Source organism: Nicotiana tabacum, chromosome 3, assembly GCF_000715075.1.
Source record: "Nicotiana tabacum cultivar K326 chromosome 3, ASM71507v2, whole genome shotgun sequence".
Classification (NCBI taxonomy): Eukaryota; Viridiplantae; Streptophyta; class Magnoliopsida; order Solanales; family Solanaceae; genus Nicotiana; species Nicotiana tabacum.
This window is the reverse complement of record NC_134082.1, coordinates 13,204,488-13,226,948: the sequence shown is the minus strand read 5'-3', so window position 1 is coordinate 13,226,948 and position 22,461 is coordinate 13,204,488. Positions and strand designations below refer to the sequence as shown.

Genomic DNA, 22,461 nt, shown 5'->3' with positions numbered 1-22,461 from the left:
TTTTTCACTTATTTATGTATTTTGAGTCCAAAAAAATCACAATTGGGTTCCGAACTCCTCAATATTATGTTGTTCACACTACCTTAGCAGTGCGAGGGTGTATAAAAGTCTTATTGGTTTAGAGTACATAGTTTTTGTGATTTTTGTCAATTCTCAATCGAACTAACTTTGAGTTGAGTAAGGGTGAAATTCAAAAATAGTCAGATTTATAAGTGGTAATTGAAAAATAGTCATAGTTTAAAAAATAATCAAAATTTTGCCACTTTTTATGTAAAGATAAATTTGAACTAAAACACTATTTAAAATTCGGAAATTATTCCAGCATAATATACTGGTCCAGCATATTATGCTAGAAGTTCATACACAAGTGCTTCAATCTCCAGTATATTATGCTGAAACTTTCCGTGTGTTGGAGTTCCAGCATAATATACTGAAAGTTCATACACATGTGCACCAATCTCCAGTATATTATATTAGAATTTTTCGTGTTGCAGCAAAGTAGGAGCTATTTTTCAATAACTTTGCAAACGCTGGCTATTTTAAAATTATCAGTCCAAAAACTGACTAGCCCATGCTATTTTGACGTTGAGTAAGGCTTATAGTCCATTCTCTTAATAGTTCAAGAATATTATTTTCTTTGAGAAAATCTCCTTTTGCAAGCCATCATTTTTTTCCCTTTCAAACGGTTGTATATTGATGAATATGATTTGTGATAGCACAATAAATGAGAAGATCTCTGCTCAAGAAATCTGTATATAAAAACACAACAATTATTTTTATACTGTAAAAAATACATCCACACATAATTGAATTTATAATAAACAACAACAAAAAATTCAGTGTAATCTCATATGTAGGATCTGGAAAAGGTAGTGCGTGTGCAGACCTTATCCCTACCTTGTGAAGGTAAAGAGATTGTTTCCGATAACATAATTGAATTTCAAAAGAAGAAAAAACACAAAAAGGTTAACAAATCAAAGCCGGTAAAATTAAAGAAAACGAATGATCTTAGTCCCATATCATGACTATAGCAATAGTCCCAACTCCAGAAAACACAGCAAAAAACTTGAAGAATTGAGTGTCAAAATAACATTTGTTCTTTGGCCTAAAACCTTTTAATATAAGGTGATTTATTGCCACATATATGAAAACTCCACAAGCAATTGCCATGGAAATGGCATAAGTCCGATCTGCTGTTTTTCCTTCACTTGTAGCATCAATTGCTATTCCTATTCCAACACCTATAGGGCTTGAAATAGCAAAGGCAAAAGAGTAAGCACAAGTAAGTAGAAATGGCCTCTTTGGTATCATTCTTAGAAGTGCAATTCCCATTGCAATTGCTGCAAATATCTTGTGTAATGATATTGTCCATAAATTTCTCCATGCTTCTCCCTTTGTAGCTGAAACAATTCTCAAATTGAGTATAATAAATTTATGTACTGACGGTTTAAAGTATTTATACAATCAGAATATTTATAAGGTAATTACAGATAAATTTTTATGATAACAATAATCAGTAGCCTGATAAATATTATTGTTGTGAATAAATATTAACCTAGAATATCCAAGAAATTTGTTACACATGCAGGACAAGACAACTAACATATTTACACCATATTTTATTCACAATCAAAAGAGCTATAGTTAGAGAATTGAGCTTACCTGGCAATAATCTTGGTAATAGGTCTACTTCCAAGTAAAATTAAGTTTATTTATGAGTATTATATATTTTGTGCACTGATAGTATATAAAATATATGCACCATGAGATTAGGTTAAAGAAATAATTTGCTATATCTGATTAAATTAAAATGGCAAGACATGGCATAGCTCCAGTTGACCGAGGACATGACTCTTGATAGAAAAATATGGAGTTTGAGGATTAGAGTAGTATAGTAAGTAGTATAGAGTGTACATAACAGTAGTACTGACACGCAGTTTCGCTTTCTGCTGTTAGTAAGTTTGTATGACTAACCGTTGTTTTCTTTCATTGCGGATTACCTTACTATCTTGCTATTTTTATTCTGCTTTTGTATGGCTTTTTGGTAATGTTCATTCTTGTCTATATTTCCATTAATGTGGTGCTTATGCTTTCCTGGGCTGAAGATCTATTGGAAAGAGCTTCTCTATCCTTACAAGGTAGGTGTAAGTTATGTGTACACACTACCCTTCCCAGACCTCAATATATCGAATAATATTGGATATGTTGTTATTGTAGGGTGACCCCGTAGAAATACTCCCTCCATACAATGCATGAAAGTCAAAAAATTTCAATTCCCTAAATTCATATACTAGTAGGAGTAGTTTATTTAATTAATTACCTGATACTCCAACAGCAATGCCTTCAAAAATAGAGTGAAAACACAATGCAAGAATGAGAAGTATTGTGTCCCCAAGTGAAGTTGTCTTGAGAAAAGGATTTGCTTCCCCATGTCCCTCCTCAGTATTATTACCTGACCTTCCTTCTTCTACTTCAACTTTGGCCTCACTTGATTCATGACCCTTTGTCACAAACATGATAATGCAGTCACTAAACATGGTGAGAAGGTAGCCTGCCAAAAAAATGCAGTTTATTATTAGAATTACATAATGAAAAAAAATTCACATATTTTATCTAGTTGCAAGTCTCTCATTCTTGTAGTCAATACAGACTTAGGTAAAGATAGATTATGATGGAAGAATAAGATCCATATATGTGATATCGACTAATTAAGAATAGATTTTAGTGTTAGAGAACTTCTAATGTTATTTTTCACTTTTATTTTATTTGGTATGGCGACAATATAAGTTAAGCTTAAATGTAGAAGTGACATATAGCCGTCCCCAACTTGTTGTTGCTATATAATTTCTATTTTTAGTTTAAAAAAAAAAGTAAAAGAAGGTAACCTGCAGAAGCCAACATGAAGGAAAAGGGGTACTCTTTCTCAGTAAGTACAGCAAACTTTGCAGCAGAATCACTCAAGAAATGCATCAAAGAAGTCCCTAAAAAAACACCACCAGCAAATTGAGTCCCTAACAATAGAAAACTCTCGTTCCATCGATAAAAATATGGCGAAACTCCACCAGCAAATGTGCTCACAAACATTATGATCAAGCAATAAACTTTAACAAGAATCAATCCCTTTGCGCGCAAATTTGTATTCTCATTATCTGAATCATGATCAGCACCACCATGACCATTGATAGTGAAAAATTGCAAGAACAAGAACAAAGCTAGTGGTAATAACAAAGTAGTTGACTTGTTGATAGAAGCCATGATCATTTTCTTGTTATTGTGTTGTGCTATGAAGTTAGTTATGTTAGTTAATCTTCTATAAGAAGAAAAGGTATAATTAGACTGAGAATTTTGATGATAGTATTTTTGCAGTACAAATTTGACTTTGGATGAGATTGTAGTACAAAAATGTTTGTACAAAACTGCAGATTGGCCTGGCTGGCTTCTTAGGAGTTGACTACTTAATGGATATTGTTAATTATATTAAGTAACATCTGCCCAGAAAACTAAATAATATAGCAGTGCCAGTGTGGTGAACATAAACTTCTATGATGTTTAACATATAAGTGAAAGGGACAGGGGCGGCTGGACCCTAAAGCAAGTGAAGCACTTACTTTAGGCCTTATTTCTCTATATATTGCAATATATTATTTATATAATTATTTCTTATTGTTGATAAATTTATTTCTCTATTGTCATATATTAATTTTTAAATAACTCAATTTCTTCCGGTAATTAATATAACCAAAATAGTTTTATGTCAATCTTATTTTATGTTTTTACTGAATTATATTTCTCTATACATTAGTTAGTCACGTAATTATATCTTATAATCTAACTTATTTATTTATTTTTATATAAATTATACTCTCTTCGTCCCAATTTATATAAAAATGTTTGATTAGACATGGAGTTTATGAAATAAAGAAAGACTTTTGAAACTTGTAATTTAAAATAAATCATAGAAATTTCTGTCCTAGAAATCATCTTATTAAGAGTAAAAAGAGGAATAATTACCATATATATATATATATATATATATATATATATATATATATATATATATATATATATATATATATTGCTTTATGGCCTCGGTTGTTGTTGCACTACTAGAAATTCGGCCAAAACCGAGCACAGTCAACCAAACGACCTTTAATAATCGACTGAAAAACCGACCGGTTTTTTTACGAAATAGACCGACTTCAGTCTATTTTTTTTCACAAAAATTCAAAAAACTATTTTAGCATCCTGCGAAATTTATTTTTTAAGAAACCGATTGAAATCGGTCGAATTTTCATATAAAATAAATTAAAATTAATATTCAAAAAATCGACCGAAATCAGTGGTTATTTCAGGAAGTCATTTTTGAAAAACTACCGACTTTGATCGGTAATTTTATATTTTTAATAAAACCGACCGAAATCGGTCGGTTATTTTCGCGCGAAAATGCAATTAAAGAGTACAAATAAATTAAAAGAAAATCTTAAACCAAAATATACCAATAGTCTAGCGGCATATTTTTTTCTTTTTGGGTCGTTTGTGAAAATTAATTTACCGATTGAAATTGGTCGAAAATTGCGACCGACTTCGGTCGCTATTTTTTACCAACCAACTTAATTTCGACGGATTAAAGTCGGTCGGAAATCGGTCGGCTTTTTCAGTTTTTCGACCGACTTCGGTCGGTATTTCTGGACGGTTTTAGGCAGTTTTCTAGTAGTGTTGAGCCGCACTTGGAAGGGAAATCTTGGAGAAAACAGTAAAGTTATCTCAATATGACCTATATAGGTCACGGGTTCGAGTCGTGGAAGCAGCAAGCCTTAGTAGACTGTCTACATCACCCTTGGGGTACGGCCCCATGTACCCTACTTGAACGCGGGATACTTTATGTACTGGGTTATTTATTTTATAAGGTAACATATTAGCCAATAAGCTGGGGCAAAAACCGTTTACAGATTTCTCAAAGGGGTTGCCCCGACTCCTCACCTCTCCACCAGTCCGAAAATAATATTAACTTAGCGTGATATTATCCATTTTGAATCCAAGTCTGCACTCGATATCTTATATATGTATCCAAGGCATAAGACCTGCAATTCGCCATCAGCATACTCGTCTCACCGAATCATTAATCATTTGAAATTATATATTCATGGATGTGATCGGAGCTGTCATATTCAAGATTGGAAACTATCAAAAGTTATATCTAAAAGAAGAAAACAAACAACGTGTTGAGAGATAACATTAGTTTATAGGATGAAATGTTGTTCAATCATTTGGGTATGCAGACTATGTCCAAAAAACTTGTTTCGTCATGAATGACGGCAACTGCAAGCAGTCTTGGCTCTATTATACAGATCATGTTCTTTTATGGAAGGCTAATTTACTATCTTGAATTATTTCATGGTTTGCCACGCAGAACCTTCAACCTAGATAAGGCCTCATAATTAATATATTCAAATAACAACAATGGTAACATACTCAATATATTCCCGCAAGTACCTTGTATGAAGTAGGGTGGTTATTTCCGATAGACTCATAACAAAAAAAAATATTTTCAAACCAAAATAGTAAAGATAACTACAGTAAAAGAAACAACAGTGGTAATAAATCTGAAGAATAAGATAATAATAGAATAATAATAATATTACTGATAAACGAGAAGAGGGAGCACACTAGGTTCTCTAAACTAGAACCATGTTCTCGCATAGAAAAAAGAGAAATCGCTCAATTACCTACGAATCTTCTACCCTAATCCTCGACATTCATGCTCTCCTATCTAGGGATGTCATTGGTGAACCGAAGATGTGTCATGTCCTATCTAATCACCTCTCTCCAATTCTTCGTCGGTCTACCTCTACCTCTACCTCTCCTTGGATCTATCATTGCAAAACCTCTCGCACCTCCAATGTATTTCTGCTCCTCCTCTTCACATGCACGAACTATCTCAACCTTGCTTCTCCCATCTTGTCTGTCGCGAAGGCAACTTCCACCTTGTGCCATATATCTTTATTCCTAATTTTATCTTTATTACTATGCCCATACATCCATTTACGCATCCTTATTTCTGCTACTTTTATCTTCTACAAATGTGAGGTTTTGACTGGTGAACATAATTATTACTCCCTCTATTCCAATTTATGTGAACCTGTTTGACTGGGCACGAAATTTAAAAAAAAATGAAGACTTTTTGAATTTGTGGTCCTAAACAAGTCAAAAAGAGGTCTAGAGTATTTGTGTGGTTATAAAAAATTCTCATTAAAGGTAGAATTTGAAGTTTAAGCTAAATTATTTTTAATTTAGAAAGAGGTCATTCTTTTTGGAACGGATCAAAAAGGAATTAGGTTCACATAAACTGGAACGGAGGGAATACATTCCTAGGCGGAAAAAAAAAAGGGGACAATTTTCCCACCCTCATGACCTCCCAAGCAGAAAGTCGTAACTTCAAAAGTAGAAACATTGCTCAGGCCACCATTCTTGCGCCAACAAACATTCAATGGCATGCATTGACGAAGTCAGAAATTTTGCTAAAGATGTTCAAGATTTAATATATAGGAATATAGAAAGTAATATTTGCCCTATATACAGTCTACTTTTTCCGGCTAAAGGTGTTCAACCAACCACCCTTGAGCATATGTGACTCTGCTACAAATGGCATAGAGTAATGTGCCAGTATAACCACGGAACTCACAGTGACAACAAACACTGCATGCTTAAAAGCTTAATCTTGTTCCTGAGTACAATCTCAAACCTAGAGTACAATTAAAACCAATTTCCTCTGAGATTGCTCGAAAAGCAATTAATGCAACATTTTGTGTATGATTAGCATGAAAAATTAGCAAAAAGTATGGTTTACTACTACTAAGACAAGTTTTAACATGCATTTCACAGTAACAGAACCCTCAGGGTCACAGAACTTAGAAACGAAGAGAAAAGTGCAACACATAGTAGAGTCTTCTATCTTATTTACATACTGCAGCAACAAGTTATTAAAACTGCAGTGAGAATTCTTGTAAGAATTCTTTTATTCTCAAAAGCAGACTGGAAATAGAATTCAAACATATCTTAAAGTTTTTCAAGTGCTCAGACCATTTCATCATCACTAATCACACTCTCGATGCTTTGCTGCGCTCCTGACCCCAGCATAAATTTACAGATTGGACATGAAGCATTCACTGCGAGCCACGGGTTAATGCATCTCCTATGAAACTGCCAAAAAATGCGGTTTAGAATTAGAGGAAGTGCCAAGATCTGAACTTGGAAACATTTGCCCTGCTGCTAGGAGACTAGTAGCCCAGTTTTCTCAATCACTGTATTTCTAGTAATTATTCAAGCATCAAAGACAAGGCAATGGTAATTACAGTCAATTCCATTGAGTTATTCATTCACAACCAATGACATAGAGCTTTAATTCAGATCAATCTCTGCCATAAGGTGATTTAGGAAAATGGAAGTACATCATGTATTTCAGAGGGAAGGAAGAAAAAATCAGATAGAATAGGCAGAAACCTGATGTAAACATGGCAAGCTACGAACAAGGTCTCCCTTTATAACTTGCTGGAAACAAATATTACATGTCGATTCGTCACATGAGGGATCCTCTGTTATACCTATCCTCCAATATCCCTGCTTCATTTAAGACGGGAGTATATAAATAATCTTCATTTAAAAGGAGCACACTGAAAATATTAAGACCAAATCTTATGTTTTAAGCAAGTGAACGAAGGACTTTGAAAAGGCAAGCACAGGAAGACAGCATAGGAAAGATTCATCTAATGTGACCAGATAGGAGTATATCGTGAAGCTAGAAATTTATACTGTTAAAATTCTCATTCACGGGCTGTAAACACATTTATCATGAGATTTTTTAGCTGTTTCCCCCTTCCCCCTCTTGAAACTTAATAAAATCCAGCTGGGGGAGAATTTCTTTTTATGTCACTGCTTCTGGATTCGGATAATTATTCTGCTCAAGCAAATTTATAGTTATCCAACAAAGAGAAGGCAACAAGCAACTGAAAAAAAAAACAATGGATAGCTAAGCCAATTGTGGCATAACCTTTGAGCATCTGAAAGAAAGTACCTTAGCTGAGGCAGCAGAAAATGAGCCTTGTTTCAGTGGTGCATCCTCACTGCAAGAAAGACCAATATGGAATCGAATTACAACTGGTTCCTAACCAGTGTTTCGCTCTTACCACTAGACCAAATCCCTGGGGGCTAGGTTTGAGGTAAATTATAATAACTATAATGATAGAATGCGGGATTTTAATAGAGTAAATGAAGGAGGATCATTACATTCTAACAATTATGCAATTCAGCAAATGAACTAGTATCTTTTTCTTTTTTCTATTTGGATAACTGATAAGTCCCCTGTGAGTTAATTGGCCAAACCATAGTTGGTCCACGGATGTGAAACTCGGGGGAGTATCATCCCACTCTCTGTCATGTTCCCACTTAAATACCAAGCTTCCTATTAAAGAAATGGGTTTGAACTTGTGACCAGTGCTCAATCCACAGATTCCAAGCTGTGTCCTTATCACTGAGTCGGAATCCAAACAGGAGGAATATTACTGTTGTACTTCAACATTATTCGAGTTCATACTTAGTCTTTAAATTTCCATTATTTTAAATTTGATCCTGACTATGTCAAACCAAAATAAGCTTACCATGTAATAACACTTCAACTAGACCAAGAACACAAATAAAAGAAAAGTAATTCTTTTAACTATGTCTTTTTGCCAATAACTTTTTAACCAAAAGTAAATATTAGTTTCCATAATCACTTATAGTAAGTAGCACTTCCCCAGTATTTCCAAGTGATGACAGGCTTGGGAGACACACGCAAGTGTTGACATATAATGCGTGCTATTAAGACATCCAAATGACTAAATATTTTCCTGTGACTCTAGAGTGGTAAAAGTTAAATACCACTTGTGGACTAAACCGTAGTAGACAGAGGATAGGATGCACAAAGGCATGGGGATTCAACAAGGATTAGCCTAGTTCTGAATGAAGCATCTACAGCTAAGGCCAAGGATCGGTCAATGGCAGCAATGCTATGTTTCTCTGCCTCCACTGAGAAACAGCAACGCGCATGCTGGCCTCAACCAAAGGACCTTGGTCAAAATAGCACCAAGCCATGTAATCCCACAGAAGACTAAACATCACATTGTAGTGCCAAACACAGTTGAAAGACAAATTTGCATCCAAGCAATAGCTCTCCATCAATTTCTTTTCCCACCCTTACCTGCTACAAAGAAAATACCAAAAAGAAAATGAAGCAAAACAAAATATAGAATTGCAACTCACTCATCCCATGTCATTACATATTTTCAATTTATCCATTCTGTCACCATCTAGTTCTGTCAATTTAAATCACAGGCTACCTTCAGTTGTTCAATCGTCATTCTTCAGGGCACAAGAATGCCAGAAAATCCAAGGCTTGAAAAGAAAAGGCATGAACTTAGAATGCGTGTAACTTACCTCTCTAGACCAATGCCTTTGTAATTGTGAACAGGTAAGGCATTTATCTCTTCTTCATTCATGGAAGGAATTCCGAAAACAATAGCAGAAGGCAACTCACTTAAGGTTACGTTTTCTGCACATGGAAACAACCATATAATAAGAAAAGAGATCATTTTTATTTGCTTGAAAGAATCTTCAAAGGTCAGTCTGTGATAGTGATCCCAAGGACATAGAGACAGCAAAAGTATTGCTATGAAAAGTTTTAACAGATAGCCATAGCAAACATACCAAACTCAACAAGTTCACGATCTAGAAGAGCAACTTGGAGCCTCAGCTCCTGCAATCTTCTTCTGGTTGGAAAAGCTTCTGATGAAGGCACATAGTGATGGAGTGTATCACAACCAATCAAGCGGTTAACGGATGTACTACTTGTTCTGCCTCGAGCTCGACGTGTAGAACAAATTTCATATATCATAACAAATGCCATAATAATGCTTACATGCACAAAAACGCAGCCCTAGACGTGAAAATTAACAACATTACCTCAAAATATTATGCCACCAAGAATGGTTAAAATCAATCAATAGAAATGCTCAAGAATATTCAGCTAAGGTATTAGGACAGAAGTTACCATGAAGACCATAGACGTGTCATCAGCGGGCCTTAAAGTGTATAGGAAAAGAACTGCCAAACAGTTTAAGGGATGGCTAATTAGTAGAAAGAAATCACACAACAAATTTGCAAGAAAAGAATCAAAAGAAGACGCAGAAACTTTACCTAAGATAGACAGAACGACGCAGGCCGTTTTTGTTGGACTCATAAAAAATTTATGCTGGTAAGGAAAGAAGTTCCAGTGTCAGGATAAGGCTAGATTAAGTACTAGTAAGTCTCTCTTGACCTTTATACAAGTATAAAGAACAACTACTCTGGTGTACCCGAAAAGGATCACCATTCTGGAAAACATGCAAGATAAGAATAATACAAGTAGTACCACAGCCACTAAGGACACACTGCAGCAAATCTTGCACTCATGGCTGCATGAATTTCACTGCTTGATTCAAAGTAGACAAATGGCAAATGAACAGAAACATCAACAACAACAACAACAACATACCAGTGTAATCCCACAAGTGGGATTTAGGGAGGGTAGTGTGTGTGCAGACCTTACTCCTACCTTGTGTGAGGTAGAGAGGTTGTTTCCGATAAGACCCTCGCTCAAAAGAATGCACAGAAACATACCAGTGCTTAATTTAAGATGTCAAAACTATTGTGGAGCTAAAAGGAAGCACTTGATAAAGATGAGTGCAAGTCAAAACAAAGAATACTAAATATACACCGTCATAACTTCTAGAAGAGATGAATGGTGAGTTGTAATTTTACTAATTCTGAAAATTATGATTACCATTGTCGAGATAATACTTGTTGCTTGCTACTGCCCAAAATTGCCAAGATCTGTCGAGGCTTCAGGAAAACCTTACAATGAGACTCCTCACGTCCTTTAAGAGCGAAGATGTCTGTGGGTTCAAAGTACAAGATTGTTAGCCCATATTAAGCTCCCTCTCACTACCCCCTTTTCTCAAAAGAAAGCATGATCATCCCGGCCTCAGTTGGTATCTCACAAAAGGTATATCAGATCTTTAAACATTGAGATAAGTAGTTGGCCATGAGTAAAGATAAAATAAGACAGAAGTGACAAGGACCAGACTGATTTCATATTCAAGCACAGAAGTTTAAGAGTTTATGCTGTGAACGCTCATCCTCCTCAATTTATGTTAAGTCAATCTCGACATCTGAACTATCTTCTTATAGTTCAAACTAATAAAATCATCTCTTTTAGAACTTAGAAATATGTAATGCAATCCGAAGTGATGAGGATAGAGATGATTCCAGAGGCTCCAACTAAAAGGAAAACTGCTAGAAGGATGCCAAAAATATATAATCAACTTTTATATAGGAGACATCAAGCGACTAATTATATATAAAATCTTTGCTTTAGGGTATTTGAATTGTCCACTACGAGGTTCTAACAACTAAATTTGGATCAGTGAACAGACCAAGGAAACAGTTGATGAATCCTTTTACTTTAAGGATATACTTGGTTAACCATTAAGATACAAGGAATACTCAAATAAATGCTATAATTGATAGGTTTTCTACACAATAAGAAGGGACTAGCTCATAAACATTGCAGCTTGGCCTGCTTTAGATATGGTAAATAAGAAGTTCGGTAAAAAGAAAAGGAAGTTCAATTGAAATAATGTGTTTCCTTTTTTCAATATGTATTTCAATCTTCAGTATGGAAGTTTGGACATAAAGAGAATCCAATTAATGGCAAGAGTGTAGGGGGGATGGACCTTCTAGCCTCGTGCAATGAATTTACTAATAAAAGACCTCTGATTTCACCGAACTTAACGAATTGAGCCCTTCTGTGAGATACCAATAGCACGAAAGAAAACTCTACAAGAGTTAATTAAGTTTTGTGGATTCTGTTTCTTCGTCCTATACTGCAATCACCCATCTTCGCCTAGTGCATGATGACACTCAACATGCTCAAACAGGTTCTTTTCTGGAAAAAAAAATCCTTGCATGAGGGGGTAGCATGCCACTAGTAAACTACTGAAACTGCCAAATCACAGGTAGGGCAACTAGCAATTTCAAGTATCCCAATGATTTGTTAATGAAGTACAAACATAATCAACTAGAAGAATCAGAAATCACAAGAACCCTTCAGGCATAACATAGGATGATTTACCAATTGTAAGGCAAAATTGAAGAGGAAAAAATGAGAAAGAGGAATAGCAATAAAGGGAATGGAAATCTAGTAAACCTGAAAAGAAAAAGAAAGAGTACCTCCAACGCCAGAGGCCACAAAGAAGTGCAGCATCGAGGAATCCGAACTAAACTATATATATTGATGTTGTCGGTGGTGGTGCACTGTTCTTTTTGTCTGATTCGCTGCTTTAACGTTTCTTTTGCATGAATCTTATCTTCAAGATCACCAATGGCCGACATGTCAGCATTGCTTTTGGAAGTAAAACTGCCACGAAAATTTCCATAAGCAATAAGAATATTGAATACAGGATTTAGGAAGATAAATTAACTACTCCACAAAACTAATAATATTTTTTTAGAGCATGGAATCCAATGTCTTCCATGGCAAACCATGGCTAACCAGAAATGCCTGTATTGGCAAATGGCAATTAATAGTGTTTCCGAATATACAAATATTGTATCAAAACAACAATCAATCAATCAACTGTGCTTCAATGCCAAATTAGCCAGATTCGGCCATATGTATACTCCATATCCCCATTCTATTCAGATACATTTCATCCCAATTCTAAATAATCACAAATTAACTTATGAATCTTAGTTGATATTTGTGACACTTGTAATCTCTTAATTGAAAGAGATACAAGGACATGTGGGAATACTCGCATGTATAGGAAACGGTATTTTATCCCCTTTTACTAAAAGCCGCAAGGATTGTGCTCAGACGAATAAGATAAAAAGTCAACAATAGTTGAAACAGTTATTTCCACTGCCTCGATCTCAATTTAGTTGGGGTCAACTATATGAATACTATATATCTTCTTTTTTCTATTTTGAAAGTATGGATACTTTATATCCATTCAACTCTATCTAGGTCTATTTCACTCCAATATTAAATAACTATAAATTAACTTATCAACGTAAGTATACATTTGTCATACTTGCAATCTCTTCAATAAAAAGGATACAATAACATGATGAAATTCCAGCTTGTAAGAGAAATGGTAAAAGCATGCTCGCTCGAATAAGATAAACAGCAGCAGATAAATGAAAAGGTTTATCTCCGCGTATCCTCTCTGTGTTCCCTTTTTTCTCCTCAAGAAAATTTGTTATACAAAGATAAACAAGAGACAGAAAGAGAAAGTGGTTCCCATATATGCTTGGCAAGAGCGCACGAAGAGCTATGAACATGCAATTAATAATTAGTTCATTGAGCAGCTTAGGAGATGTGGTGCATCCTTTACTCTTTTTTCAGGCAGATGAGCAATTAATAATAATCAAACAATAAATAGAAGACAAAGTGATTTTTCTTTAACAAATGCAAAGAGGGGGGAGGGCAAGCACGAGGTGTAGTGGGAATCAAACTCAATCAAAACAATCGAGCAAGAATTGATTAGCGTTGAAGGTGATAAAGTAGTTCCTTTGTCCCAAGTTGATATGCTATTTAATATTCAGCATCTCCAAGCTCCTCTTCACAAATGGGATTTCATAGTAAAGAAACACTTGAATGTAGACAAGTATTGTTAGTTCAAAACCTTGCAAATGTGAATAACTAGAAAAACAACTACCAACAATGTGCTGTTCATTAGCTTACATTTCAGCAAAGCAGAAATGTTGTCACCCGTCTTACTATGGACCAAGGGAAAAATTCACCCTCGTATTTCCAAAAAAGGAAACGGTGTGTCTACATTAACAATAAGTGCAATTATTGAAACAAAGTTTCATAAAAAGAATTATATCATTCTAGCAAATTTGATTACAATTCAAACAACCATCTCATTGAACTGTAATCAATATTAGATTCAACTAGAAAACGAGACATTGACATCTCATTATTATACGTGCTGCTAATCTAAAATCTAAACAATAAATGTACACGACGAAGCAACAAATGTGTTAAATTAACATGTTGAAAATGCATAAACTACCATACCACATTTGAAATTAACATATTAATGTCTCAGAAGTAGAGTCACAATATAAGCAATGGGTGCACGCAGCACTGCCTTAGGCTCAAACAGCATATATGTGTGTAATGAGTAATGACTTAAAGAAAATGTTTAGCACCACTATCCTTTGTATAATAGATCAGCCTTGAACGTCCTACAGTCTACTGTCAAGAAAACCAACAGATCGAGAAAATTTTCCTCAATAATTGCTTTCAGCTTTACAATAAATTATTCTGTTTCAATTTTCAAAGCAAATGATAACCCGGCAAGAAAATAATTAGGCATCCAAAGCCAGCATGCGTGCAGGGCAAGGCCATAAAATGAAAATTTGTGTCAATGATAAAGGAAAGTGTGATAATTATTGAAACAAACTCCATAAACGAATGATATCAATCTAGCAAATTTTGATTGTAATTCATATAACCATCTCATCCAACTCTAATCAATATCGAATTCAACGAGAAGACTAGATATTGACATCTCATCGGACCATTCACGTTCACAATGTAACAATGGATGGTTGGTTGTTTCCACATTTGTTTCACAAAGGAAGATACATGGCCAAGTAACTGAAGTGTTTGAAGTAACAAATTGAAAATGCATAAACTGCTAAACGACATTTGAAATGAAGATACAAACGTCTCGGTTGTGGAACCAGCTTGTAAGAGAAATGGTTCCACAGCCGAGTAACTAAAGTGTTTAAGGTAACAAATTGAAAATGCATAAACTGCTAAATGACATTTGAAACGAACATACAAACGTCTCGGTTGTGGAACCAGTATATAAGCAGTAGGTGCACGTGCACAACTACCTCGAGCTCCAATAATGTAAGATAATCCAAAGACAATTTTCATAAAACACATTATATATTAAGTGGTGCATCCACTACTTTCATATACTGGATCAGCCTCTAACATCTCATAGCTATCTCACAGTTTCCTGAGAAGAAAACAAAACTACCAACCAATGTTTTGAAGTAACAAATTGGAAATGCATAAACTGCCCAACCATATTTGAAATTAACATACAAGCATCTTGGTATCGGAACCACCCTCTCGAGCTCCAACAATGTAGATAATTTAAGGACAATTTCTATAAAACACACTAGCATTGTCCCCATACAAATATAAAGTAGCCTGTCTATTAAGACTTAAAATAGAAAGAAATTACCTAAGCTTTTTTCTGGGATTGGAACATTGATCTTGCATAATTTTGATTTTAGTTTTATCAACAACTAAGACACATCAGTGACGCCAGAGAGAAATCTGGGACTAACACTTGGAAACCCCAAATCATAAGGGAAAAAAGATTGGATTTTTACAACGATGAGAGCCAAAGCCAAGAGCAGAAGTATAATGCAGCAATGGAGCACTGGCGTCGCCATCCTGTTTCCACTCTCCGGCATAATTAGCGAAAAATTGAATTCTGAGTTTCAATCTGGTTACTGCACCAAAACAACGTTTATTACATTAAGGGTCGTTTGGTTTGAATACTTTGGCATAAATTGTGTTGGGATTAGTTATCCTAGTAATATTGTATTAAAAATGATAATAGCATAATTTCCAAGAAGAAGGTATAAGTTAACACGGCATTAATTACCCCACCCTACAAGGTATAAGTTATCCCGATACTAATTTTAATCTCGGGATAACTTATATCAGGTTTGCTAATCAATTAAATTATTAATGTGATATTAAATTTTTATACCAGCACTATATCTACTTATACCTTATACCAAACGATTCTCTACTTGTTTGGCTGAGTAAACTTGGAACGAACAGAAAATCCTTCCTATTTGAGCTAAGATAGTGCTTAACAACAACAACAACAACAACAACAACGACCCAGTATAATCCCACAAGTGGGGTCTGGGGAGGGTAATATGTACGCAGACCTTACCCCTACCCCGAAGGGTAGAGAGGCTGTTTCCAGGAGACCCTCGGCTCAAAAAAGCAATAGGAGATGATATATTAGTACCATAGAAATGCGTAATAAAAATAACAACAATAACAACAACAATATATAAGAGATACGAAATATGGAATACAGGATACAAAATACGAAATACGAAATAGATGGCTGGTATAGTACAACTAGAAGGGAAAGCCCTGCATCAATAGACGACCAATGACATTCCTAGTCTAACTCCTAACTGGATAGTCTCCCTCTATTGCGCTGTAGAAATATTCACACTCTCCCCTAACCTACAACCTTAATGCTCGACCTCCATAATTCCCTATCAAGGGCCATGTCCTCAGTAATCCTAAGTCGCGCCATGTCCTGTCTGATCACCTCTCCCCAATACTTCTTAGGTCTTCCTCTACCTCTCCGCGTGCCCACTACAGCCAGTCGCTCACATTTCTACGGCTCAATGACAGGTGGAAAAAGAAGCACTAGCAACAAGAATTATTAATATCAAGATAGTATAAGAAAGTCGAAGCAAAAGAAATAATAGGTAGTAATAGAAATCTAAAAATAAGAAACTACAAGACTAACACTAATACTAGTGATGTGGACACGGAAAACTCAAGTCTGCCCATAAACTTTCTACCTTAATTCTCGACATCTACATCATCCTATTAATGATCATGTCCTCGATGTTCTGTGGGCATATTCTTATCACATAGAACACCGGATCCAAGATTCTATTTTATTCATTCCGCTCCAATACAACGTGTGACATTCTTGTCAATCTTTCCATTTCCTTGAAAGTTCATTCATTTTAATATGATAAAAAAAAATATGACTTTGTTGTTATAATAGCAAAAATATTGACTTTACTGTTATAATGGGTTGAATTCAATCACTTTAAGGTGACAACAAATAATTTTGTAACTTTATTGTTATCGGAGGTAAAGTTTAATGACTTTATTGTTATAGTAGATAAAATTCAGTTACTTTAGTTTGATAAAGATTAATTTTGTAAATATATTATAAAGATAAGTACAATTACTTTATTGTGACAAAATTAATTTTGTGAATTTATTATTCTAATGTATAAAGTTCAATCTCTATATATGGATAAAGTGTAATGATTTTATTGTTATAGTAGTGTGATATAAATTAATTCTTTGAATTTATTATTATAACGAATATAGTTCAGTCTTCCTAATTTCTCAATGAGCTAGTAGATTTACATGGGAAAAAATACCATATAAAAGCAATTGACAACCTTGACGTTTCTAGAAGCAGAAGCCGAAAACTATTGTTTAGTGTATAATATCTCCATATTATGTTTGCACATTCATAAGCATATATATTCATAAGGAAACACATTGACTACAAGATTTGTGTAAAATATTCAAAGTTTTGGGTTCATACAAAATATTTTCTGATATTAAAAAAAAGGTGAAAAGTACATGAACAATTGACTGACTAGGCAACCAAAAGTAGAGTCAAATTTCACGCGCAAAAATCCAACTGTATATTGAAGGGATCCAAAGCCTATTTTGTCATGTGTATGAAAATAACTTCGTACCAACGAGGATTGTGGTGGAGTGGTAAGTACTCCTCCATCTTTAACCGGAGATCTCGGGTTTGAGCCCCTGAATATAGAGTTGTATTTGTTAAGGAGCACTTTACTCCCATAATGTGGGGCTTTCCGGTGCAAATCAAGATTTAATCGGGCCCCAGTATAAATACCGAACACCGGATGGAAATCAAAAAAAATAATAACTTCATAATTCTTTAGTCAAAACACTCCATTAAAACTCTCTCTCTATTCAAAGAAAAGGACAGTACCCCATTTCACATTCCAACTTTCATGGGCTTAATTGGAATTAGGCCCCACTTCCTCTTCAACGTACATAATACTCTTTTCAATTGTAAAAAGATGCAAAATTGGGAACCTCCTATGTACACGTTACCCCCTCAACATTTTTATTTTTAGTTTTTTACCTTGAATTGCTTACTTACTCAAAGGTTTGAAGCATCGGCAAAATTGTCTTTGTCTAACCTTAGTTCACGGATTCGAGCCATAAAAGTAGCTATTAGTGTTTGTATTAATATAGGTTGTCCATATCACACCTCTTATGTACGGTCATTTCCCAGATTCTGTGTAAATACGGAATGTCTTGTGCACCGGACTGCCCTTTAATGGTTTACGTATAAAAAAGATGGTTGAGACTTTAGGTATCTGAAATTCACTTACCCGATTAGTTCAATTCGTGCTAGGTAGGTTCATCGAGAGGTATTCAACGCTCACTTTTGGAGCTCAAATTCGAGACTATTAATTAAGAGTAAAACAATTTCAACCATCCCAACCCTTTAATGGTTCTTTTAAAAGAATGGAAATGACAATATTGAAGATCATTGTATTTGCGCTAAGATATCTACTTACTGTGTATATAACCTAAGTAAACAATCTATTTTAGAATTTAAAATCTATAAACTTACAATTTTGAATTCGTCTCTGAGTAGGCATTAAGAATATTTTTGCTCGAGTACAATATAAGTTTAACTTATGTATAAAATACCATATTACGTTTTCGATGGAACATGATTATATAAAACGAAATGAAGAATTACTTGTCAATTTTCTATAGATTTTGGAAAGACAAAAAATAATGGTTTTCAAGTCTAATACCGAGTAGCTTTTGTACAAATAAAAACAGTGGCCCAAACAAAAACCTCGAACTGCTTAGCCTGAAATCTGAATATGTGGTGAAGCTTTTCTATGCTATTGTTATTGTAATTTCCTTGAAACAACCTCCAATTTCAAGATATTTGTCTATCCAATGAGGTTGTTTCATTGAAAGCTCAGCATCATTTTCACTTTTTTTTCTCATCCCAAGACTTTTTTTTTATAAAAAAAACAAAAGCAAAGGTTTACCGTGGGGAAAAGACCCAAATATACCGCTTTAATTTTGGATATATTTAACATATGCTATGCTATTCGGTCAAATTTACCCCTACCATCACCAAACTTTTAAACTAATTCCAAATTCATTATCACAAGAAGAGAAGTTGGTGCATTGATAACAAAAAATATTCATGAATAATTTGTATAGTCTAGTATCTTTAACAATCACATCAATAATAATTTCTGAAAATAGTAGAGCAAGAAAATAATAACTAATTTAAATAAAAGAAAATTGTGAAATTTTGGATTACCTAACATTAAGGGGTAATTTTTAAAAGTCTGCTGATGATGGTACGGATAAATATCGCCGAATAATATAATAATAAGAATAAATTTGACCAAATAGTATAACAGAAGTTAAATGTAGATAATATCGGGAAGCAGAGGGGTATATTTGGCTGTTTTCCCTTTGGGAACATCTTTTCAAAAGTTAAACTGCCACTAATTTCCAGCCAATCTTCAGTAAACCTCATTACGTTAAAGAGATTTCAAATATGGTAGAGACAAGAATTAGATTAGGTAAGAAGAAAATCAGCATAGAAATTTGATATCTTCCAGCATCACCCTTGGACTATGAGCTGCTTCTTTTTCTTTTCTGATGACAGTATTTTCTGTATAGATTGCACGTATTTTGATTATTTTATTAAGTATATGGTTAGTTTTGTGGGCGTATTTTGACTAATTCACTAAATATATATATTATCTTTCAACAGCATAGGTACAGGTAGTTTTATCCACCAAAACTTAGAGCCATAAAATGAATAGTATTTCACACCAAATAGTTGATGCCTTTCACCAGCACAAAAAAATGATTTTGCCCACCAAAACTTGCACAAATTAAACATCATTGTTTATTTCGCATGCCAAAAGTATTCTCTTTTTTATTTAGTTATAAGTATTGTCTCTTTTTCTTTTTGGTCTGAAATGTGACTTTCACTGCCCAAACTAGGAAAAGTCCGAATTAAAGGCAGAAGAAAGAAGAATTTAATGGCAGAGACAAACCCAGTTAGAAAATCAGTCTAATTTAAATAAAAGAAAGTACGATGGTTATTTAAATGACCATAAAATCAAGAAATTTAAATTATTAGCACAGTTTTCGTTCTTTGAGTATAGTAGCAGTAAGAAAATGGTCCCATGCAAAGCTGCAAATTCACATAAAAGTTTCTCCAAGTAGCTTAGACAAGAAAAATACAGAGAAAAGTTTAGATTGACTAATCCAAAAAGACTCTTCACAGCTAAACTTTCTTGCACTTGCTACCAAAATAAATAAAAATAAACCATTTAAAGAGCCTACATTTATCTTTCTATATTACTAATAAAAAGTATATTGAATTCCAGATCAAAGCCTTCTCTATTTACAGATTTCCTCCAAAATGGCCAACTTTCTACATTTCATTGTCACAAAATGAACCCAAGATAAATTAGAAAAATTATACAATAATTCTCTTATCACCGAAAATCGTCTCGCCAACTGTTTGAAACTCGATAGATAATCCTCGAGAAATTATGCCATATTTCTCGATAAGTTGTGTTCGACCTCTAATCGACTGCTCTATGACGATTTTTCTGTTTTCTTAGTGCTTTTGCTCAGTAAATAATAATTGAAAATTGATATATTTTTCATTTTTTTCCAAAATAATTACCATCTGGTTACTCCATTACTCTCTTCCGGTACCCAAGTTCTACTGCTCCTCCTCAAATATCTACTGAATACTGAAGTGCTTGAAACGCTCCGACTCCGAAAAACATTAGATCCGGACCCGGATGAATCCGAGCTGCTCGAATGTATTTCGAGCGCTCTCCGCCGTTGAGAAGAAGGCGATAATCTTCTAAAAAACGATGCAACATTGCCGAAAATTCGGCTTATTCCACCGCCATTTCGACTTGTATTACTCCTCCTTGATCTCCAAGCTATTCTTCTAGGCACCCCATTGTTAAACCCGCCGTCCATTTCTGTATACACTACCGGAAGTTCTCTTTCCGCTCCCAGTCTTCCGCCGGCAAATCTCCCCACGGCGAATCCACCTCCGGGGAGTCTCCATATCGTCAATCCCATCGCTTCTTCATCGTTTCTCGATCGAACAAAGTCGCCGGAGGTTGTAGTTTCCGGCGATTCAGCCGGTATTTCGTGCCGGCAGACGGGACACGAATTGCGTAGCGACAGCCACGGGAGAATACAGTCGGTATGGTAGATGTGTTTACATGGCATTTCACGTGCTTCAGAGCCTAAAACAAAAGCTTCTTTACAAACGGCGCAATGCTCTTCTGTATTCACGTGATGAGATGCTATTTCTAAGATCGGCATCGATTCAATCGCCGATTTCGAAGCCGGCGGATTCTCCGGCCGGCCAAATCCGTTCACCTCGATTTGCGCTAGCTGATCGAGCAACCGGTCAAATCCAGACCCCATTAAAAACTCTGACATCGTCGGAGGTAACGGCCGGAGACCAGAACCTTCGCCGTCGTCATAATAAAGCTCGTAACTCCGCTCCTCTCCTGCAGCTTCATCATCTCCGGCTAAAGTTTCCGACGGACTACGAAGAACAATAACCGGATTGAACGGAGATCTGTCTCCGCCGCGATTACGCCGGCTCCGGCGAGATCCCATGTTAACACTACGTTCCGATTCTGGCCGCCCGTTCAATCGCCGGCGAGTTTCCGGCGACGATCCAATATTACTAGCCTCAGCAGCTTCAATAAATCCACTATCACAGTACGGACAAACAACGTCGCTCCCAGCTGAAACCCTAACAAATCGCGTACACCGGTAACACCAATACGATGAAGACATCTGCTAGACCGGAGATCCGAACTCGATCCGATAATAAACCCAGTTAACTAGATCCGATTAATCAGAACCCGAATTTGATGATTTGGAGTTTTCACCGGAATAAAAAGCTCGGTCTGAAGTATAAAAAGAGGAAAACTTGAGGGGAGCGTTGAAGAATGTGAAAGCTATAATAAAGAAGAAAAGAGAAAAGAGTTTTTGAGTTTATAAAAACGAAGAAGCGTGGGGGGTGGGTTGGGTAGGTTTTGGGGGCGGGGGTAATGATGGGGGGTGTGAACGGCGGAGGAAGGAGCGTTGTATTCTTTTTTTGGTTTTTACTGTAGGCGTGTGGTCCACGCGTTGAATGGAGCGGGGTTTGTTAACGGGAGTGGTGGCATAATCAGTAGAGTGGGAAGGTGTACATGGCAACTGGCAACAGAGAGATTAACGGCGTTAGTTGACTGATCACCATTTTAAGGAGCATTACTCTTTTCCGTTCTTTGTCTTTAACGTTTGAACAATATTTGGTGGGTGCTTGACATAAGAATTGTAAAATTTCGAAAAACAAATATAAAAAAAAATTTAAGTGAAAATGTTATTTGAAAATTAGAGTTGTGTTTGGGATGAATATAATTTTGGGTTATTTTTGAATTTTTATG

At 35.3% G+C, this 22,461-nt stretch overlaps 3 protein-coding genes across 4 annotated transcripts; all 3 read right to left on the bottom strand.

The window, feature by feature from the left end:
- Nucleotides 1-748: 748 nt before the first annotated feature.
- LOC107795034 (zinc transporter 2-like) lies at nt 749-3,316 on the bottom strand. The gene is made up of 3 exons (XM_016617597.2): nt 2,886-3,316; nt 2,321-2,551; nt 749-1,400 (listed from the first exon to the last, which is right to left on the bottom strand). The coding sequence occupies exons 1-3, from the start codon at nt 3,259-3,261 to the stop codon at nt 1,009-1,011; spliced, it is 999 nt and encodes a 332-aa protein (XP_016473083.1). The 5' UTR covers nt 3,262-3,316; the 3' UTR covers nt 749-1,008.
- Nucleotides 3,317-6,874: 3,558 nt separating this feature from the next.
- LOC107795035 (E3 ubiquitin-protein ligase SDIR1-like) lies at nt 6,875-15,657 on the bottom strand. 2 transcript variants are annotated; one of them, XM_016617600.2, is made up of 10 exons: nt 15,345-15,657; nt 12,304-12,490; nt 10,445-10,967; nt 10,231-10,285; nt 10,085-10,137; nt 9,742-9,970; nt 9,472-9,586; nt 8,072-8,120; nt 7,501-7,617; nt 6,875-7,200 (listed from the first exon to the last, which is right to left on the bottom strand). In XM_016617600.2, exons 4-10 carry the CDS (start codon nt 10,271-10,273, stop codon nt 7,075-7,077), a joined length of 732 nt encoding a protein of 243 aa, XP_016473086.1. In that variant the 5' UTR covers nt 10,274-10,285; nt 10,445-10,967; nt 12,304-12,490; nt 15,345-15,657; the 3' UTR covers nt 6,875-7,074. The 2 variants fall into 2 exon arrangements, with proteins under 2 accessions (XP_016473086.1, XP_016473085.1); XM_016617599.2 differs by having other exon boundaries at nt 10,856-10,967; nt 15,345-15,656.
- Nucleotides 15,658-20,315: 4,658 nt separating this feature from the next.
- LOC107795036 (E3 ubiquitin-protein ligase RDUF1-like) lies at nt 20,316-22,145 on the bottom strand. Its single transcript, XM_016617601.2, has one exon. The coding sequence runs from the start codon at nt 21,824-21,826 to the stop codon at nt 20,675-20,677; it is 1,152 nt and encodes a 383-aa protein (XP_016473087.1). The 5' UTR covers nt 21,827-22,145; the 3' UTR covers nt 20,316-20,674.
- Nucleotides 22,146-22,461: the final 316 nt, after the last annotated feature.

Excerpts from the sequence above, each read along its gene's own strand:
- LOC107795034 (XM_016617597.2), bottom strand. The coding sequence starts at position 3,261 with ATGATCATGGCTTCTATCAACAAGTCAACTACTTTGTTATTACCACTA. Across the intron at positions 2,552-2,885 it reads CTTCATGTTGGCTTCTGCAG|GCTACCTTCTCACCATGTTT; the intron begins GTTACCTTCTTT and ends TTTTTTTGGCAG. Across the intron at positions 1,401-2,320 it reads CATTGCTGTTGGAGTATCAG|CTACAAAGGGAGAAGCATGG; the intron begins GTAATTAATTAA and ends GAATTGTTTCAG.
- LOC107795035 (XM_016617599.2), bottom strand. Across the intron at positions 9,971-10,084 it reads ACACGTCTATGGTCTTCATG|GGCTGCGTTTTTGTGCATGT; the intron begins GTAACTTCTGTC and ends TTTCACGTCTAG. Across the intron at positions 8,121-9,471 it reads AAAGGCATTGGTCTAGAGAG|TGAGGATGCACCACTGAAAC; the intron begins GTAAGTTACACG and ends TCTTTCTTGCAG.
- LOC107795036 (XM_016617601.2), bottom strand. The coding sequence starts at position 21,826 with ATGTCTTCATCGTATTGGTGTTACCGGTGTACGCGATTTGTTAGGGTT.